The sequence below is a fragment of the Anolis sagrei genome, chromosome 1, assembly GCF_037176765.1.
Source record: "Anolis sagrei isolate rAnoSag1 chromosome 1, rAnoSag1.mat, whole genome shotgun sequence".
NCBI lineage: Eukaryota > Metazoa > Chordata > Lepidosauria > Squamata > Dactyloidae > Anolis > Anolis sagrei.
In genome coordinates this window covers 37,222,614-37,245,025 of record NC_090021.1, presented here as the reverse complement: position 1 = coordinate 37,245,025, position 22,412 = coordinate 37,222,614, and the positions used below count along the sequence as shown (strand labels likewise).

General features: G+C 42.8%; 1 protein-coding gene across 2 annotated transcripts; it reads right to left on the bottom strand.

Annotated features, from left to right (window-relative positions):
- Positions 1–358: 358 nt before the first annotated feature.
- HLX (H2.0 like homeobox) lies at positions 359–21,618 on the bottom strand. Of its 2 annotated transcripts, XM_060754222.2 has the most exons (4): positions 20,970–21,617; positions 14,565–14,753; positions 10,400–10,584; positions 359–1,219 (listed from the first exon to the last, which is right to left on the bottom strand). In XM_060754222.2, exons 1-4 carry the CDS (start codon positions 21,427–21,429, stop codon positions 815–817), a joined length of 1,239 nt encoding a protein of 412 aa, XP_060610205.2. In that variant the 5' UTR covers positions 21,430–21,617; the 3' UTR covers positions 359–814. The 2 variants fall into 2 exon arrangements, with proteins under 2 accessions (XP_060610205.2, XP_060610206.2); XM_060754223.2 differs by lacking the exon at positions 14,565–14,753 and having other exon boundaries at positions 20,970–21,618.
- Positions 21,619–22,412: the final 794 nt, after the last annotated feature.

Below are 22,412 nucleotides of genomic sequence, written 5' to 3'. Positions count from 1 at the left end.
TTTGGATTAGCATTGGTCCGTGATAACAGCTCCTCTCCGATATGCGTTCAATTCACATTAAAGCTGCATTATATAGTCAGTGTGACCCATATCAGTTCAAATTGCATTATAGGTCTAAACCAGGCATGGGCAAACTAGGCTGTTAGGAATGGTGGAAGTTGAAGTCCAAGACACCTGGAGGACCCAAGTTTGCCCAGGCCTGATCTAAACCGACCTATGTGCCCTTTCTATTCGCTTGAGGATGAGCCAAGTGCAGCCTCCTGCGACCCTTCTGGGCCATTTCCCTCCTCGCCCATGGCCTTTCCCTCTTAGGTGAACCAACCTTATTATTTCTAGTCGCAAAAACAGGCTCCACGAATTCAACAACCCATTTATTTACAGTCCGCACCTTTCTTGTTCTCCCTTTTCTCTTGGCCAGATTGTACAAAGCAACGCGTGGCTAAGAGGGAAGGGAAACGCTTCCCCTGACGAATGGTGCCAGCGGGGCCTTGAAGGGTTAGAAGGCGCATGGGAAGCCTAGTCCTTCCGCAGCCACGTGTGGAAGAGAAGAGACCTTCCCAAGTGGGTGGCTGCGTAGTTCCTGCCCGACCTGGCGCTCCCTTTGGCGGGGTTTATACTCCGCATCCTCCTTAACTAGAGAAGATACCTTGGATCCCTCCACGGTCCAAAGGTGAGTCCTAGCCAGCAGCTGAGAGAGAGTCAGTCGCCTCTGAGGGCTCCCCCCTTCCTGCTAATCCTCTTCTCCCCCATCTCACTCCAGTTACAGTTCTCAAGAGGGAGCAGTCTCTCCAGGCTGGGCAAGCCAGGAAGGAGGTCAAGGAGAGTCCCGCAGGCCGAAAGGAGGCTGCTCAGGGCACCGCAAGGGCTCCCTGCATTGGTCCAGGCCTGGGGGAGCTTCGGGGCGAGGGTCCGAGGAGTCGTGGCTGTGCCGCGGATGCTGCTGCTGCAGGGCCTGTTCCGCGGTGGCGCCGCTGCTATTTTCCGTCCGCGGCTCCGCCTCGTCGCTGCCGGGCTCCAGCTCGAAGGACTCGGCCTCGCTGCTCTCGCTCTCCTCCTCGGCTTCCTCCGAGCGGCTGGGGCTGCGCTCCGTGGGCTCCACGTTGGGCGCAGCGCCCCCTGCCGGCTCCTTCTCCGATGGCTCCTTCTCCTTGTCCTTCTGCGCCTGCGCCTCCTTCGAGTGGCGCCACTTCATGCGCCGGTTCTGGAACCAGACCTTGACCTGGAAGGAGGAGAGGCCAGAGGAACATCAGGACTAAAGGAGGCCACTGAAATATTCAGGCAGAGTGGCGCCAGTGGGTACACACTGTCAGCATATATGTATGTGTATATCACAATTATACAGACATATTGTGTATAATTCAATATATTTGTACAGATTGTGTATATAATTCAATATATATTGTGTATATCACACACACATATAACTGACATATACACATATATTATGTGTATATCATAATTATTGTGTGTATAGAACAATTCAATATATATTGTGTATATCATACACACACATATATAATTGACATATACATATATATTTATGTGTATATCACAATTATACATATTGTGTGTATAGAACAATTCAATATATATTGTGTATATCATACACACACACACATATACACATATATTTATCTGTACATCACAATTATACATATTCTATGTATAGAACAATTCAATATATTTGTGTATATCATACACACACACATATATATAAAATTGACATATACACATATATTTATTTGTCCATCACAATTATACATATTGTGCGTATAGAACAATTCAATATATTTGTGTATTTCATACACACACATATATATAATTGACATATACACATTATTTATGTGTATATCACAATTATACCTATTGTGTGTATAGAACAATTCAATGTATTTGTGTATATCGTACACACATATAATTGACATCTATATAAATAAAAATGTAATGCTCATTTGTGGGATTAACATAACTCAAAAACCACTGGATGAATTGACACCAAATTTGGACACAAGACACCTATCAGGCCAATAAGGAACCATCACTGATGAAAACACCGAGAAACACAGTGGAAGAGACTACATATTGTGTGTATAGAACAATTCAAAACATTTGTGTATATCATACACAGACATATATAATTGTGATATACACATAAATATATATGTTTGTGTGTATATCACAATTATATAAATATAAATATGTAATGTCATAAAAACACTAAAAATACAGCAGAAGATATATAGAAAGCCAAAAAAAATCAAAAAATACATTACAACACATGTGCAAAACCACATATATACACATATACACAAATATATACAGAAATATATGCACACATATATGCACACACAACACCCATACACAGAAAGGGGGAGGGAAGGAAGGAAGGAAGGAGAGAAGGATGGAGAAAAAGAGGGGAAAGAGGAGGGAAGGAGAGAAGGAAAGAAAGAAAGGTAGAGAAGGAAGAAAGGAGAGAAAGAAAGAGGGAAAGAAGGAAGGAGACAAGGAAGGATGGAACCAAAGAGCAAAGGAAGGGAGAAGGAAGAAAGAAGAAGGAAAATAAAAAGAGGGAAGGAAGAAAGAAGAAAAGAAAGAGGGAAGGTTGGTGTGTGTGTGATATACACATAAATATATACTTAAGCACAAAGTGTGTACCATATGGGTTCAACTAAAGTCCTACATGTGCCCTCAAGTCTGTGCCTTTCAGACTTTGACACATCCAGGAGTAAAAGGCACCAGATCCCACCTGATCTTGCAAGCTAAGAGGAAGGAAGGGGCAAAACCACCTCTGAGGATTCCTTACTTTTCCTTTGACCTTGATCGCCATAAATGGACTTAAAGACAAATATACACATATATATTTCTCTGTGGGCTTCCTTGTAGGGCCCCAAGGATTGCCCCGTCCCCTAGCCTCCATTCCCCCTTCCTTCCTTTCTGCCTTAACTATCTAACACTTAAAAGCACTTAATGCCTGGGATTTATTTATTTTTTTGTCGTGTCAGGAGCGACTTGAGAAATTGCAAGTTGCTTCTGGTGTGAGAGAATTGGCCGTCTGCAAGGACGTTGCCCAGGGGACGCCCGGATGATTTGATGTTTTTTATCATCCTTGTGGGAGGCTTCTCTCATGTCCCCGTATGAGGAGCTGGAATGCCTGGGATGAACAGATGAGAGCCAAGAAGGACCCCAATTCTGTATACAACAATAGTCAAATCAGTACAGAGAGAGAAAAATACTAAGTCTGAATATAGACCAAGAAATATTTCCGATTTCCTAGAGAAAGGGGAAAAATCTTCATAAAGATGGGAAATCTTTGTACAAGAGAAAGAGAAAGGCACAGATTCTGCCTTCACCATAACGCTCTCTCTCCCAAATCGTAATGGAAGTCTAGATCTCCCGCAATTATGTCTAAATCGCTGTAAATCGGAGCTCTTTTGAAAGCACAAAGGGCACAAAATCCATCGCAAACGGCAGCTTTCCCTCTTCGAAAACTAGACTCCATAGGAAATGATAGAGATTCACCCTCCAAAAAATAGCAGCTTATAGTAAATTGAAGATCCACACACACACACTAAAACACCGGTGGGACGATTTGGGTCGTCCCTCAAAATAAAATAAATCCCAGTGGGATCGGAGCGCTAATGGGCGCGCCTTTATTTGGGGAAAGGTAAATAAACGGAAAGAAGTCCTGTTTTCAAAATGACACGTGGATCCTGTCCTTCTTTTGAACGTGTTGATATTTACTCCGATGTAGTGAATGCTCCGGAATGGCCCTTCAGATGACCAACAGACAATAAAGATAGAATCTGAGTTTTAAACCCAGTTGTTTGCCACGGGAGAGATTAAGGCTGCAGTCTCAGATCCCCCTTTACCTAGAAATAAGCCCCAACATTTGGGGGGGGGGGGTTCGGACATAAAACCCGCCATGTACCGTATAGATGGGTTATAGCTCTGTGTTTGGACCTATGGCCAGTACATTCAGACTAGAATGGTCTAGTATGTCCTATATTGTCTGTGTGTATGAAAGACAAAGCCTGTCTCTCTATATTTTAGATTTCAGTGCTAATGTTAAAAATACGTTGTACGAATTTACATAGGATTTGTAATACATTAGAACAGTAAAGACAAATATCACTTAGTAACAAAGGCCTGTGTGTGTGTGTGTGTGGAGAGAGATAGAGAGAGCACAAATGTAGCACAAATTAGAACAGTAAAGACAAATATAATTTAAAGGGCACACTAAGCCTGAGATATAGGGTACACTAGGCCTTTTTTTTAACCTAATGGATATTTGTCTTACCTATACTATACATGTGTGTGTGTGTATAGACAGACAAATATCACTTAGGTAAAAAAGTCTAGCGTGTCCTATATTCCTAGAGAGAGAGAGAGAGAGAGAAATAGGACACAGTATATATATACACACACACACACATAAACAGTAAATATATACAGTGTAGAGAGGGGGGGTAAGGGACACACTAGCCTTTTTCACATAAGTGATATTTGTCTTTACTACTTATACATACACACAGAGTAAATATATACAGTATATATAGAGGGGGGGAGAGAATATAGGACACACTAGACTTTTTTTTACCTAGGTGGTATTTGTCTTTACTATATATACATACAGTGTATGTGTATGTGTGAGTGTGTGTGTGTACACACACAAAGAGAGTAAATATATACAGTGTAGAAAGAGGCGGGAGGATAAGGGACACACTAGATTGACTTTTCACATAAGCGATATTTGTCTGCTATATATACATATATACACACACACCACAGACAGTAAAAATATACAATATAGAGAGAGAGGAGGGATATGGGACACACTAGGCTTTTTTTTACCTGATATTAACATCTTAAGTAGTATTTGTCATTCATTCATTCAATACACACAGAGAAAGAGAGAGAGAGAGAGAGAGAAATATCACTTAGCTAAAAAGTCTAGCGTGTCCTATATTCCTATTTGTCTGTCTACACACACACACACACACACACACACATAGATGCACATACATACATATGTATGAGTACACACTAGACCTTTTTTCGCCTAAGTGATATTTGTCTTTACTGTTCTAATATATATATATTCTACATATATATATGTAGAATATATATATATAAATATATAAATATATATATTCTACATATATTGAATATAGGACACACTAGGCCTTTCTAGTCTGAATATACTGGCCATAGATCCAAACAGAGAGCTTTAGCCCATCCATACCCAATGAAACCCCGCCAGGTTCAGTAGGATGAACCAAGGTAAATGGATGAAAGGCTAAATATGGGTTCAAACACCCCATCTTGCTAAATCAGGAGTACTTTTATTCTGCCATCAGCAGCAGGTATGTTTACCCAAAAATAAGAGACCAGTTTATAAACTAGCAACCCACATACAAGCAAAACAGAATGGCCTCCCAAGGTGTAGGAAAAAATATTATTATTTATTTTTATTATTTACTATACTTCTAGCCCTCCATATCTAACTAACCCTCATAACATTTTCTTTATGTCCTCAAATTGAAAACTTCAGAATTACACTTTGGACTCCAAATAAAAGGGACAGAAAATGTTATATTTTGGGTCTGGATAAAGTTGGGGGTGCACAGAGAGAATTATTTTTGGGAAGGGCAATGATTTTGTCCCTGTTTGCCTAGATAGGTAGAAACATAAAATAAAATAAAATATTATCTCCAACTAGGGAGAATCCAGAGAGAAGAAAATAATTCTAAGAAGCCTAAGCTTTATGGCGGTGCTAAATATTGCTTGCAGAAAGCTCTGTTGTAACTTGGATCAAAACATCTTTCCATAAGGCCAAGCAGAAAGAAAAAGAAAGGCTGTCTTTTCCTGTCAATGTCTCCTTCCCCATTCAACATCACCCCTGGAGAAAAGACATGCTTTGATCTTTCCAAAGGGGTTTCAGGCCAAGGCTGAGATCAGGATGGTCTTTTCCTCTCCTGGCTTATGGTCAGCGTTAAGGAGACTCGAGAAGATTTGGAGGGACATCACAGAAGTCGGATTTCTCTGCACTATCTCCCTTTTCAAGACTTGCTGGGGGTGGAGAATGGGAGCAAGTCCCAACTTGGTCTCCTTCCCTTCCAAAGTTCTCCCTGGACTTTAGGCCTCCTCCGATCTTCATGTCTCCTCCCAGCCTTTGTCGTCCTCCGGCCTTTTGCTGGCTTCCCCCATTCTTTAGCCGCCAAAATAAACACGCCGGGTGTAAGGGACATAAATCTTCTCCCCCCCCCCCCCCCCCACTCCCCATCATCCACCCACTCGCTTCAGTTCACTCAATCGACGTGTATTTACTGCATTACTAAGCCTCAAGCAATGTGGAAATCTCGCCTGTTAGCACGACCCTACTTTACAAGCGGGAGAAAGGGCGAGGGAAAGATCACAAGAAGTAAACATTCCCCCCCCCCTTCCCCACCCCTCAAGCTTTGCCTCGGTGCCCTAAAGTTACCAGATCTTGTCTGAGCTTCGAGGCTAAGCAGGGTCAGCCCTGGTTAGTGTTTGGATGGGAGACCACCAACCCAGATGCTGTATTAAATATTTCAGAGGAGGGAACTGACCAAGACCAGCTATAGCAGGCATGGGCAAACTTCGGCCCTCTAGGTGTTTTGGACTTCAACTCCCACAATTCCCGCTGTTAGGAACTGTGGGAGTTGAAGTCCAAAACACCTGGAGGGCCGAAGTTTGCCCGTGCCTGACTAATAGAGTATCACATCTTTGAATTCATACAGTTTTGACACCACTTTCACTGCCATGGCTCAATGCTATAGAATCTTGGGATTTGTAGTTTGGTGAAGTACCGAGGTATTTTAGCTGAAAAGGCTTAAAACCTGGCAAAACTAGAGTTCCCATAATGCTATAGCATTGAGCTGTGATAATTCAAGTGGTGTCAAATTGTATTGTCTCCAACCTAAAGGAAAGGTGGATAGTAATAATAATACAATATAATAATATAATAATTGTATATTATATATTACATGGAATATTACTAATAACATTGTAGTATAGTGGTATAGTACAATATAGTAATATATAATACTAATATTGTGCTATGCTGATAATATAATATATTGTATATACATATAATATTTAAAATTTGCCTGGATCTATGGCAGGTCCGAGGATGCCTGCCATAGATGCAGGTGAAATAGCCCTGAAAACTCACAGCAACCCAATAATATATAATGATATACTGCTTTATTATTCTAGATTTGTATATTTGAAGATGTAATGTTTTTGATTGTGAGCTGCTTTGAGTCTCCTATGGAGAGATAGGGGGGATAGAAATAAATAAATAAATTATTATTATTATTATTATTATTATTATTATTATTTTAAGAGGTACATCTCCACTGTTGAATTAATGCCTTTTTGCTATTATTATTATTATTATTATTATTATTATTATTATTATTATTATTATGAAACACAACAAGATTAGTACACAGCAAACAAAGTCACTATGCTGGCTATTGTATTGGATCACAGGTTGGACACTTCCTAAGTGTCTAGGACTGTGTGATGTATCTGTATCCGGGAAGAGGTGCAGATTCCAGTAGGGTGGTAATTTTGTCAGCATAGGATTGTGTTTAAATGCAGGCCAAGGTCTTTAGGCACTGCACCCAATCAGCCGATCACCACTGGGACCACCTTTACTGGCTTGTGACAGTCTTTGCAATTCTATCTTTAAATCCTCATGTAGTGTCAGCTTTTCCAGTTTTTTTCTCTTCAGTCCTGCTGTAGCCTGGGATTGCAACATCAATGATCCAAACAGGAGTATTGTGCTCCAAAACTCTGTCAGTCTGAATTTGGAAGTCCCAGAGTAGTTTGATGTGTTCATTTTCTGTAACATTTTCAGGCCTGTGATCCCACCATTCTTTGTCACAGGCAGATGGTATTTGTGGCATAAGTTCCAATGAGCAAAGGTATTTTGCCTCTGCTTGTAGTTTGTGTGATCTTCTTGCAGCAGCTGAGGATGTGATCTATTGTGTAATCTGCTTCCTTACAGATTCTACACTTGTGATCTGTCCTTGACTTTTCAATTCTGGCTTTTAAGATTATTATTATTATTATTACTATTATTACTATTTTACTGACACAAAACCACAGTATGTCACAGCAAAGGAGATCTCTATGCTGGAAATCCAGCATTATTTATTATTATTATTATTATTATTATTATTATTATTATTTTGCCTTATTTATTTACTTTGTGGTAAACACCACTGCATGGGATCAGGCTCAGTCTTAAGTAACAGGCATGGATTGTAAATTCCTTGGCAACTTATTCTTTACTTTACCAAAGAAGAAAGAAAGAAAAATGTCAAACTTGAATCCTGGGGCATGTTTTTTTCTAAATAGGAACCTTATTGAACTGAGTTCAAATTAATGGAGTTTACTGGGCCTTTGAGTTGGAGGAAGGCATGTGGCCCTTGTGCTTGCTTCGAACTCTATGATTCCATGTCTTAGCATATTAGGGACAACTTTATTAGATGGTCTTTAGTCTGATTTTCTTTCCCCTTTTTACTTTCTTCCTTTCTTGCTCTCTTCCTTTCTCTCCACCCATCCTTCCTTCCCCCACTCCCTTCTTTTTTATATTTAATATTTTGGTAGAACCAGGATAGTGTCTAGGCTTCAGTGTTGGACAAGGACTTGGGAGTGCAGAAAACCATGTCTTCATTCTGCCATAGAAGCTCCATTGGGCATTTTAGTGCTCTTCCAGTCATATAACCCAGAATATCAAGGCAGAAAATCCCTCAATATCTGCTTTGAACTGGATTATCTGAGCCCACACTGCCATATATTCCAGTTCAAAGCAGCTAATAAGGGATTTAATTTAGCTGTGTGAAAGGAGCATTAGGCAAGTCACATTCTCTCCTCTGAATACAACTTGCCAAGAACAACCTAGGATAGGTTCGCCATGAGTCAGAATCTATTTGAAAACCTATAATTAACTAAAATCCATTTTAAGGAGACAGTTTGATGTGTGTGACGCCCTCCTTACCTAAAGTATTTGCTACAGTAGCAGCAGGGAGAAAACAGGAAAGTGGTGAGGGATAAACAGAAGGGAAAATTTGTATTTTAGGTGCAGGTATTATTGTGTCTCACATTCACACTATAATGTCAAAGAAATTAAAGAAAAAAGTACTTATGGTTGGAAAGTTTAAGAAATACGGCCAGACCATCAGAAAACGGTGTTTTCTGTTGGTCATGGGGGTTCTGTGTGGGAAGTTTGGCCCAAATCTATCCTTGGTGAGGTTCAGAATGCTCTTTGATGGTAGGTGAACTAAACATCCCAGCAACTACAGCTCCCAAATGTCAAGGTCTATTTACCCAAACTCCAACAGTCTTCACATTTGGGCATATTGAGTATTCATGCAAAGTTTAGCCTGGATCCATCATTGTTTGAGTCCACAATACTCTCTGGATGTAGGTGAAGGACAACTCCACAACTCAAGGCCAATGCCCACCAAACCCTTCCAGTATTTTCTGTTGGTCATGGGAGTTCTGTGTGCCAAGTTTGGTTCAATTCCACCCCTGGTGGAGTCCAGAATGCCCTTTGATTGTAGGTTAACTATAAATCCCAGCAACTACAACTCCCAAATAACAACATCAATTCCTCCCAACCCCACTAGGATATTTGTGCCAAATGTGGTCCAGTGAATAAAAATACATCCTGCCTATTAGATATTTACATTAGGTTTCATAACAGTAGCAAAATTACAGTTATGAAGTATGGTTGGGGGTGTCACCACAACATGAGGAATTGTATTAGGAAGGTTCCCATATAGGGAGAGTAGGCTTCTTTCAAATAACAAAAGAAATGGAACACCAGTTATAATAGGCTCAGGCAAATTTGGAATCATGGGAGTTGTAGTTTGATGAGACACTAGCACAAGCATGGGCAAACTTGGGCCCTTCAGGTGTTTTGGACTTCAACTCCCACAATCCCTAACAGCCTCTGGCCCTGCTCAGGAGTCGAATTGTGGGAATTAAAATCCAAAACGCCTGAAGGGCCCAAGTTTGCCCATGCCTGAGTTATAATAACTCCCAATGTGGTGTAGTGATTTGGGTTCTAGTACTAGGATTTTCCCAGGATTCCATAGCATTGTGCCTTGGCAATTAAAGCGAGGTCAAACTGTGTTAATTCTTACAGTGTAGATGCACTCCAGATCAAGGTTAAAATCCCTGCTGTATCATGGAAACCCTCTCTCTCAACCTGAGAGGAAATCTATCTCTGGAAAAGCTTGGTAGGAAACCCAATTGAAGGAAACAATAGTGAGACCAGCAGTAAAAATGAATTTTAAACATAGCATGTCTATTTAAACCAAGGGGTCTTGATCCACTTGTGGACAAAAGGAAGGCTTACTTGGGCATCGGTGAGTCCTAGCATGGCGGCCAGCTGCTTCCTGTCCGGTTTGGTGACATATTTCTGGATTTCGAAGCGTTTCTCCAGCCCTTTCCTTTGGAGGTTGGAAAAAACCGCCCGGGACCAGGAGCGTTTCCGTTTGTAGGTCTGAGGCAGCGTGTCTTTGGTGAGCACCGCGTAGGGACCTAGGAAGGGGTTTCCACGGGAATGGGAAGGGAAGGAAGGAAGACAAAGAAAAGAGGCAGAACTCAATGCCTTGGCTTGGTGAAACCCAAGAGGCCTCCCAGTCCCAGGAGCTGCTGAGTCTGGAGGATCCGGATTCTAATAATAAATCGATAGATTCGCTCAGGAGGCGCCCAAACAATGCATTTCGCCTTTGCGAAACAAATGCTACTTCTACTGCCACGTTTAAATGCTACAAAATCCCGAGAGTTGTAGATTTACAAGGCCTCCCCTGCCAATGAGTGCTGGTGCCCCTCCAAACTAGATAAAGTAAAGGTTTTCCCCTGACATTAAGTCCAGTCGCGTTGGACTCTGGGAGTTGGTGCTCATCCCCATTTCTAAGATAAATAGCTGGTGTTGTTCGTAGACACCTCCAAGGTCATGTGGCCGACATGACTGCATAGAGTGTCGTTACCTTCCCGCCGGCACCCGGATTCAAACCCACTGCGCCACCGGCCAAACTACAAATCCCAAGATTTTATAGCAGACTGACATGGCAGTTATAAGCCCCCTCCACACAACTAGTGTAAATAAAATCCCACATGATCTGCTTTGAACTGTAATATATGGCAGTGTGAACTCAGATAATCCAGTTCAAAGCAGATATTGTGGGATTTTCTGCTTTGATATTCCGGGTTATATGGCTGCGTGGAAGGGCCCATAGTGGTGTCAAACTGCAGTCATTACATGCGCCCTTCAAGTTTGATAGGAAACCCTCTAAGGGTCCAATCCTCATTTACGGGGCTGCATGTTTGTGTTTCAGGCTGGGTCTAGACCAGGGGTCAGAAACCTTCGGCTCTCCAGGTGTGGTGGACTTCAACTCCCACAATTCCTTGAGGCTCGGCATTCACCCCAAAGGCTTACCTTGGCCTCAAGGAATTGTGGGAGTTGAAGTCCACCACATCTGGAGAGCCGAAGGTTCCCCATGCCTGGTCTAGACTGCCAGATAAAATCCAGATTATCTGCTTTGAACTGGAGTTGACTCATATAATCCAGTTCAAAGCAGCCATCCAGCTCCTTTTGGGAGATGGTGGCAGGATATAAATAAAGTTGTTGTTGTTGTTGTTGTTGTTGTTGTTGTTATGGATTATCTGCTTTGATAATCCGGATTATATGGCGGTGTAGATCCAGGCTCGGACTGACAGATATAATTAAGTACCTCTACATAGAGAAATGCACAGAAAGAACAAAATGTGTAGGCTTCTGACAAAAGAAATGCCACAGCAAGGTTTTCATCCTGAACACATATTCCCTCTGAAGGCAATCTTTCTGGGGTTTTGTGGGTTTAATTTAGGGTGAGAAGTTGTTTTTTTTAATCGAGCTTGAGAAACTGCAATCTGCTTCTGGTGTGAAGTTAAGGTTACCTTTTAAAGGGCTCTGCTAAGCCTAAACTTTAGCTCCCAATAATATGGCGGGTGGCTCAAAAAGTAATGCCTCCATCCCTCTAAGTTTTATTTCTTTCACAGCAACTGGACTATCTATGCATGATATGATAGAGGTAACCTTACTCTTCTAATGTAGCCTTTTCTTTTTCGGACGGACTGATTAAACCATGAATCTGAAACTAAAAGAAAGAGTCGTCATTGAATTTCTGGCAAAAATAGGTTGTGTACCTAAGGAAATTCATAATCACTTGGAGAATGTTTATGGGGACGCTGTAATGGACATCAGCAATGCGTGGTGGCCTTGGGTGAAGAAGTTTGAATGTTGCTGATGCATTGAACATCTCCTAAGGCGTTGTCGAAGGCTTTCATGCGGAATCACTGGATTGTTTGTGAGTTTTCCGGGCTGTATGGCCATGTTCCAGAAGCATTCTCTCCTGCATTTATGGCAGGCATCCTCGGAGGTTATGAGGTCTGTTGGAAACTAGGAAAATGGGGTATGTGTGTGTGTATACACATACACATATAAACATACACACACATATACATACACACACCCTGGACATTCCAGAGATATATAAACCCAATTTTCCTAGTTTCCAACAGACCTCACAACTTCTGAGGATGCCTGCCATAGATACAGGTGAAACTTCAGGAGAGAATGCTTCTGGAACATGGCCATACAGCCCGGAAAACTCACAGCAACCTGGTTGTGTTATTATTTTATTGATTTAATTGGAAAGCTGTAGGTGTGGAATTTAAAAGAAAATGTAGCCATATATGCAATAATTAATTATAATATTAATAACTGAAGGGAATAATGCAGTTAGGCATAAGGGACAATGTTGCCATACATGCAATAATTAATTATAGCATTAGTAATTTAAGGGCATAACTAGGCATGGGGGAGAAGGAGGGAGAATTAAGGCTGGATCCACACAGCCATACAATCCAAATTATTTTATCAAAGCAAATAATCCATATTATCTGCTTTGAATTGGATGATATGAAGCTATGGACCTATCTACACTGCAGTATACTATACACATTATCTGCTTTGAACTAGGTTCTATGGCAGTGTAGACTAATATAATCCAGTTCAAAACAGATAACCTGGATTTTATATGGCAGTCTGGATGGGGCCTGTATTTACACTGCCCTATACACCAGGATCTGATCCCAGATTATCTAATTAGCCCAGATTATTTTGACAGTGTAGACCAGTTATGGGTGTTTTGGACTTCAATTCCCACAATTCCTAACAGCCTACCGGCTAGGTTGTTACAACTTTTTCTGCAAAACTTCAGGAGAGAATGTTTCTGGAACATGGCCATACAGCCCAGAAAACTCACAACAACCCATCTCGTATGGCTCTGCCCAAGGAATCATTGCTGACTTGGGATATCACAAAGTGTGTGCTAAGTGGGTTAACCACACTTAAGAAACTTAAGGAGGTAAGAAGAAAGAAGAGACCACTAAAAGACGTTTGTTCCTTCAAGCTTCATCAAGACAATGCACACCCTCCACCCAGGCGATTGCAAAAATGGGCAGGTCAGTGGTGCCTCTCACCCACCTCTCAGCCCTGATTTGGACCTTTTTGACTTTGACCTGTTTAGACCTCTGAAAGACAACCCTATGTGGTTTCAGATTCAATGATTTGAATTGAACTGTGGTTTTGCCTAGAGCAGGGGTCCTCAAACTAAGGCCCAAGGGCTGGATATGGCCCTCCATGGTCATTTATCAGGCCCTCGCTTAGGGTCAACCTAAATCTTGAAAGCACACAACAATAGCAATCCTATCCCATCAGGAAAAGCAGGCCCACACTTCCCATTAAAATACGAATAAGATTGTATTTGTTAAAATTGCTCTTCATTTTAATTATTGTATTTTAAGCAATTTTTTTTTGCACTACAAATAAGATATGAGCACTGTTCATAGGAATTCATTCATTTTTTTCCCCTTCAAATTATAGTCCAGCCCTCCAACAGCTTGAGGGACTCTGACCAGGCCCTCTGTTTAAAAAGTTTGAAGACCCCTGGCCTAGAGGATAGTTCAGGCTATGATCTATAGCAACTTCTGCTGTTATATGTTCGTTGGGCACTTTTTTATGACTCAGGAGGCAAAACTTTTTGACCCACCCTGATATAACTAATTATCGTCGCAATACAGTGGGGTATGGCCTTATTTTGCCTCAATTCCAGGGAGCAGAAGGGGGGGGGGGACAACAAGCCATGCTGACTTTTCTTTCAAGTGAGAAAGAGAGAAGGAAAGAAGGAAAGAAGGGGGGGGGAGAAGAAAAGAAGTGGGGAAAGGAAAGAAGGGAAAAGAAAGAAAGAACAAAAGAACGAAAGAAGGAGGGAGGGAAAGAAGGAAAGAAAGAATGAAGGAAAGAATGAAAGAAGAAGGAAAGAAGGAAGGAAAGAAAGAAAGAAGGAAAGAAGGAAGCAACGAACGAAAGAAAGAACGAAGGAAAGAAGGAAAGAAAGAAAGAAGGAAGGAAGGAAGGAAGGAAGGAAGGAAGGAGCGAGAGAGAGAGAGAGAGAGCGGAAGCGGGGCTGTACCTGGAAAAGTGTCCTGAAACTGGTGCGGAACTGAACTCCTTGGGGTGGCGTTTAAGGGGCCCAAGATTCCGGAAGTGGTCTCGCTTATGGGCTCTAAGGAGGCGAAGAACTGGCCGGCCGGAGGCGGTAAGGCGGGGGGCCCGTGGTGGAGCCCGCTTGGGCGGCTGGAGCTTAGTAAGGAGGTCAGATCTGCGGGCGACACGAACAAGGAGAGCGGGTTACCGGCGGCCCTGGAGCCCACGGCTAGGGGGAAAAGAAAGGGGGGCAAATGGGGGGCCTCCTCCCCAAAAGAAATCGAATGCCCCCATTAATGTTTCCTTCCGTCCCCAAATTTCTAGCCTTGTATTGAGTTGAATGCTCTGAAGAGCAGGGTTCACACCCCCGCTCCAGTCCAACCCCATTCGGCCATTCAGCAACACACCCTCCAAGCCTTTGCATCAAAACCTCCAGGGAAGGGTGACCTTGGGCGGTGTCCCACAAAGCCTCCCAAAATCCTTAACTATCGGCCAAGTTGGGGCTTCTGGGAGATGAAGTCCAAAGCCGAAGGATCAAAATTGAGAGACCACTGATGGACACTTTGGACGAAGGCCGTTTTCGACACTACTTGAACTGCCAATGGCTCAATGTTATGGAATGGTTGGATTTGCAGTTTGGTGAGGGACCAGCACTCTTTGGGCCCTTCTACACAGCCCTATGTCCCAGAATATCGAGGCAGAAAATCCTACATTATCTGAGTGTGGGCTCATGGCCCTTCAACACAGCCCTATGTCCCAGAATATCAAGGCAGAAAATCCCACAATATTTGGGTTGTTAGTTTTTCGGGCTGTATGACCATGTTCCAGAAGCATTCTCTCCTGACGTTTTGCCTACATCTTTGGCAGGCATCCTCAGAGGTTGTGAGGATGCCTCAGACCTTACACCTCTGAGGATGCCTGCCATAGATGCAGGTGAAACGTCAGGAGAGAATGCTTTTGGAACATGGCCATACAGCCCGGAAAACTTACAACAACCCAGTGATTCCGGTCATGAAAGCCTTCGACAACCCACAATATCGGTTTTGAACTGGGTTGAGTCCACACTCAGATAATGTGCGATTTTCTACCTTGATATTCTGGGATATATGGCTGTGTGGAAGGGCCCTCAGATAACTCAGTTCAAAGCAGATATTGTGGGGTTTTCTGCCTTGATATTCTGGGATATAGGGCTGTGTGGAAGGGGCCTTTGGCAGGGAAGGCTAAAGACCTTCCACACAGCCCTATATCCCAGAATATTAAGGCGGAAAATCCCACAATATCTGGATTGTTGTAATTGGATTATCTGAGTCCACACTGTGTTTTATTCGAATACAAAGGAATTATCGATAATGTGGGATTTTCTACCTTGATATTCTGGGTTATATGGCTGTGTGGAAGGACCATTTGTAAAACTAAAACTCCCGCAATTCCCTAGCATTGAGCCATCTCAGGGCCCTTCCACACAGCCCTATATCCCATAATATAAGGCAGAAAATCCCACAATATATGCTTTGAATTGGGTTATCTGAGTAAGTAAAGTAAGTAAGTCCTGAGTCCATACTCAGATATTGTGGGATTTTCTGCCTTGATATTCTGGGATATAGGGCTGTGTGGAAAGGCCCATAGTTCAAGTGGTGTCGAACTGCATTAATTTGCCCTAAATCGTCCTCAATGTGACAGCTCACGAGAAAAGTCAATTTCACCTCCTTTAGGAATGGACTTTAGGCACCCAAAGCAAAGGGATGAACAATGGCAGAGTTCTACCTCGGTGGGCCTTTCCACACAGCCATATAACCCAGAATACAAAGGCATAAAAAATTCCACAATATCTGCTTTGAATATCTGAGTCCACACTACCATATATTCCAGTCCATAGCAGACAATGTGGGATTTTAGTCAGCTGTGTGGAAGGGGCCTAGGAAGCACTGACAAAGTTTCATGCCAGGAATATAGGAACTGGAGGAAAAATTCTAAAACTTCTTAAATGTTGGGGGAATGCTACCTAGATCCCTAACTCGGTCCTGGGGAAAAAACTGAGGGAGTTTCTGGAATAGTTTGAGAAGTCTTGACTTTCTAATAGAAGGACCCGAAAGGCCTACTCTAAACGATTCCCTCCCTCTCCAGGAAAAGTCTCAAGATAGGCGATGGGCAGAGAAGGAAAGGAAAGGAGGAAAAGTTTGGAAGTACTTATTGACAGACTAACATTGGTTTGGGAACAGAGAGGGAAACAAGGCTTTATGTTTATGTTAATTTAGATTGAATCTGAATCAGGCCTGGGCAAACTTAGTCCCTGTAGGCGTTTTGGACTTCAATTCCCACCATTCCTGACAGCCTCAGGCCCTTTCCTTTCCCCCCTCAGCCACGGCTGAGGGGGGAAAGGAAAGGGCCTGAGGCTGTCAGGAATGGTGGGAGTTGAAGTCCAAAACGCCTACAGGGACAAAGTTTGCCACGCCTGATCTACATTATATAATTAATACTATTTGACATAATTAATACTATTTGCCTGGATCAACAATACCATGTTTCTGAATCCAAGTTATCAGCTTTGAACTGGAGGCGTCTACACTGCCATATAATCCGGATTCAGAAACCGGATTATAATGCAGTGTAGATGGGGCCTCTTTCTCATAGTCCAGTACCGAAATTGTAGTTTTACAGGCCTTCTCTTCCAAAGAATGGGGACGCCTCCCGAAATTAAAGCTCCCACGAGCCCTGGCAGTGAAAGCGGTCTCAAACTGTGCTAATCCTACAATATAGGATTATATAGGATACAATATAGCAACTCGTGATGTGCGTGCGGCAGCGAAAATACCCATTTGTGATGGCATAAGCTCTTTTTTTCCCCACCCTTGGATTGCAACATTTCCTTGCAGCCCAGGAAGAAAACTGATGCCAGCATTGATCTGTTAACCCTCGAAGTGACAGGAAACTACTCCTCGTTGGAACGGTTTAGGAACTCGTTTCTATTTTTGCCCTTCAGCTAAGAATTCGCTGAAGTTACAATCTGCCCCAATGTATGTTCCCAAACCTTTGAGGATTTGATGCCCTGGGATTGTGAACCAAGCCATGAGTATTACTAACGAACCCATAGGTCTTAGTATAAAATATTATGGTAACGCTTTGGTCACAACGAGTTGATTTTGATTGATTGATTGATTGATTGATTGATATATGAGGAAGGACCACTCTCAGCATTAAAGAAGCAAAACTAATTTGAATTAGGTAAAGGTAAAGGTTTTCCCCTGATATTAAGTCCAGTCGTGTCCGACTCTGGGGGTTGGTGCTCATCTCCATTTCTAAGCCGAAGAGCCGGCATTGTCCGTAGACACCTCCAAGGTCTTGTGGTCGGCATGACTGCATGGAGCGCCATTACCTTCCCGCCAGAGCTGTACCTATTGATCTACTCACATTTGCATGTTTTCGAACTGCTAGGTTGGCAGAAGCTGGGGCTGACAGCGGGAACTCACGCTGCTCCCTGGATTCGGACCTGCGGCCCTTAGGTCAACAAGATCAGCAGCTCAGTGCTTTAACCCACTGTGCCACCGGACTGGGTTCCTCTAATTAATGGGAATATTTAACACCGATTGGGGCTAAAGCGATGCCGAACTGCATCTATTCTCCAGTGTGGGCACAACTCTAGCTGCTCAATGGTGAGTAAGAGCGCATTTTTGGTTTCCTCCTCACCTCTGACTGACCTGCCGGCCTATTATAAAGAATAGACATTTCTGGTTTCTTCTGATAGATTACAGAACGGTGGCACCAATGACATGCTATGGGGCAGGCTAGCAATCCTGTCCCTTCTCCTTTCAGCCCTCCAAAGCCTTGCAATTGGGACCTGCCCTGTCAGAAGAGGAAACGAAACCATACGGATCTTCCGGACTTTTTTTGCATTCAGTTCGTTCTCTCTCTCTCTCTTACTTGGACCAATAAAACCTCAAAGAAGTTACTTTTTGGGTCGACACAACACGGAATACTCCTCCTTCCGCAGTTTGGGGATCCTGGGAGGTGTAGTCCCAAATGCCCCACGGTCTGAGACAAGAGCAATCCCAGAAGCCGTCCGGGAGGTTTCTGTTTCAAGGGGAAGATGCATCTACAGTGGAAAGAGGAACGCCGCCGTGGGCAGAGAAGGCTAAAGACGGTGTAAAACGACAGCTCCCGTGATTCTATAACATGGAGCCATGGCAGTTCAAAGCGGTGTCAAACTGCGTCAGCTCTACAGTAAAGACACACCCGTGGTCTTCCATGAGTGTGTTAAGTGGATTTCCACCGTGGGAATTGGGGGTCTTTACGGATATGGAATAGTGGTCTGAAGCCTTTACTTGGGTGCCTGATCTGGATTAAACCCATATGTGTGTATATGTTTGTATGTATATGTGTGCGCGCATATATACATACATACATACATACATACATACATACATATGGATTTAATCTGTGGGCCCAGATCAGGCACCCAAGTAAACGCTTCAGACCTTCTCTCTCTCTCTCTCTCTACATACATACACACACACACACACACACACATATACATATACAATATATACACACACCCTATATATGTTTATCCCTTTCCAAAGCCACCCCATTAAAATTATTAAGGCACAATATTATACACACATGTGGATTTAATCTGTGAACCTAGATCAGGCACTTAAATAAAGGTTTCAGATCTACACACACACACACACACACACACCCTATATATGTTTATCTCTTTGGATTTACACACACATATGGATTTAATCTGTGGATCCAGATCAGGCACCCAAGTAAAGGCTTCAGACCTACACACCTACCTACACACACACACACATATATGTATATACACATACATACACACACACCCTATACATGTTTATCCCTTTCCAAAGCCACCCCATTAAAATGATTAAGGCGAGATTGTGTGTATGTATATGTATGTAGTATGTATGTATACACACACATACACACGTGGCAGGCAGTAACTCGACCTTAAATTCAGCTCGGATGCCTCACCAAACTACAACTGCCAGGATCCCACAGCATGGAACCCATGGCAATCCAAGGGGTATCAAAGTGCGTTAATTCTGCAGTGTAGATGCACCCACAAACACACATCCCAACCCTTTGCGGGGCAAGTGGCTTTGAACCCGGGTGGGATTTAAAGCCAGTGAAGTCTAGTGTTATTATTTTTACTATTATTGCTATTATTATCAATAGGTATAAAATGAAACAAAAATCCACTGTTCCTTAATTTACTAGAAATTACGTTTTTTTTAAAAAAAAATAGAATAGCCTGTGTGGTTTAGTGTCTGTTATCTATTATTATTATTATTATTATTACTATTACTATTATTATTATTAGTCTAGTGTCTGTTATTATTATTATTATTATTATTATTATTATTATTATTTTCAACTGGATTTAAGCTACATTTTGGGAAGATGCAATTAAAATTAATGAATACATTTTAAATTATTTATTTATTTAAATTAATAAGTAATTTATGTCCTCAATACAATTATTAATACATAACTTTTAAACGTAATGTCATATCAATTAAAGGGAAAGCAGTGCGATCGACTGTCTGTATTGTTGGGTTGTTGTAGGTTTTTTCGGGCTATATGGCCATGGTCTAGACAGGCATTCTCTCCTGACGTTTCGCCTGCATCTATGGCAAGCATCCTCAGAGGTAGTGAGGACCTATACACACACTCTATACACCCTTATACATGTTTATCCCTGTCTGTATTGTTGTTATTATTTTAATTTACATGTCATTGGATTGAAGTTGCTTTTTAAAATAATAAATGGAAGATGGGACTGAAAATCAATAAACGATGCCCATGAACGCAATTATATTAAAACATCAATAGGTTAAAGGTAAAGGTTTTCCCCTGACATTAAGTCTAGTTGTGTCCGACTCTGGGGGTTGATGCTCATCTCCATTTCTAAGCCGAAGAGCCGGCGCCGTCCGCAGACACCTCTAAAGTCATATGGCCGGCATGGCTAAATGGAGCGCCGTTACCTTGAGTAGTCCGGCGCTATCTGTAGACATTTCCAAGGTCATGTGGCCAACATGACTGCATAGAGTGCCGTTACCTTCCTGCAGAAGCTGTACCTATTGATCTACTCATATTTGCAATGTTTTCGAACTGCTAGGTTGGCAGAAATAAATGATACTGAATTAAATAATTAAAAAAATTAAAGTAATAAGGGGAGAAAAAAGCCCGAGTGACTGCGGCTATTACAAATTAATTTTAATGTTATTAATATACACATATTAATAGTTTGTTGAACTTCATTTCATAAAAATAAATAAACCAAACCCTTAGATGTAAGTTTTATCAAAATAATAATAAAGAAAAATCATTTTGGCTTAATTTAATACAACATGAAGTCAAAAAATACCTCTGAGCGTGTTGCTTTCCTTGAGCTTGGGGTCAAACTCGGCGGACAAGATGCGGTCAATGCCAAACTTCAAGTCCTTGCTGGAAAGGGCCAGGGCGGGCGCTTGGCCCCTTCCTGGAAGAGGAGGAGGAGGCGGGAAAGGCGCCGAAAGGGGAGAGAGCCGGGCCTGGAAAGCGGGCTCCGGGGCCACGAGCGGCGTGGGCCTGAGTGGAGAAGAGGCGGCGGCGGCGTGGAAGTGCGCATGCGCGTGGACGGCGGCGCCCAGCGGGAGCCCCTCCAGCCCCGAGGCTTCCCCTCCGGCCGCGGCGTGCAGGATGTCCGCGATGCAGAAGGACGGCTTCTTGAGCCCCGACGGCTCCAAAGGGAAGCAGCCGCCCGACCCGCCGGGGCTGCAATACGCCGCCGCGGACCACAAGCTCAAGTTGGAGGCGTAGAAGGGAGCCAGCCCTGCCGTGTACATCCTGGAAAGTCAACCCGAAGTTGAAGAGCTCAACGCCGTGGCATGGCCAGAACGAAGCCCGGGCGGCCGGGCGCGTCAAACCAAATAACAACAAGCAAACACAGCCAAGCGGCAGAGGCGCCTCTCGCTCTCACTTCTCGGGAAGGAGAAAGGGGAGGGACCAAAGTGGACCCGCCCGTTTAGTCACTCAGCCCTGCGGCGGAAGGAACGTTCCAAACTCAATCCCCCCTCCCTCTCACCAGGACAAAGTTCTTCCCAACGTGGATTGGACGAGGGAGCGCCCAATCAGGACGGAGTGGGTGTGGCCGAGGAGAGAAAGGAGAAGTAAACCAAGCCTCCTCTGGAATGCAGCTGATGGAGATGCAAAATGCCCTTCTAGGATGGAGCTACACTTCTATATACAATCCAGATTAGCTGCTTCGAACTGGATTATATCCCAGTGTAGATTCAAGATGGATCTACACTGCCCTGTATCCCAGGAACTGATTTCAGATTATCTGCTTTGAACTGGATTATATGAGTCTACACCAGGCATGGGCAAACTTGGGCCCTCCAAGTGTTTCGGACTTCAACTCCCACAATCCCTAACACCTGGTAAACAGTAAGAAGCCACACTTTGAAACTGCTAGGCAATCAAATGCTAATCAAGGTGGCCAATTGAAACTTTCACACCTACCTCCAACAGACAAGAGTTCTTTCTCTCACCCTGGACATTCCAGATATATAAACCCCATTTTCCTAGTTTCCAACAGACCTCACAACCTCTGAGGAAGCCTGCCATGGATGCAGGTGAAACGTCAGGAGAGAATGCTTCTGGAACATGGCTATACAGTCTGAAAAACTCACAGCAACCCAGTTGTGTTATTATTTTATGGATTTAATTGGGAAGCTGTATGTGTGGGCTTTAAAAGAAAATTTTGCCATACATGCAATAATTAATTATAGTATTAGTAATTTAAAGGTATAATGCAGTTAGACATAAG

What these genes read in the sequence shown, in the direction of transcription:
- HLX (XM_060754222.2), bottom strand. Translation starts at nt 21,429, where the DNA reads ATGTACACGGCAGGGCTGGCTCCCTTCTACGCCTCCAACTTGAGCTTG. An exon ending in GGAAAGCAACACGCTCAGAG is followed by an intron (nt 14,754 to 20,969) that starts GTATTTTTTGAC and finishes TGTCGCCCGCAG; the next exon opens with ATCTGACCTCCTTACTAAGC. An exon ending in TAGGACTCACCGATGCCCAA is followed by an intron (nt 1,220 to 10,399) that starts GTAAGCCTTCCT and finishes TCCTCCTTCCAG; the next exon opens with GTCAAGGTCTGGTTCCAGAA.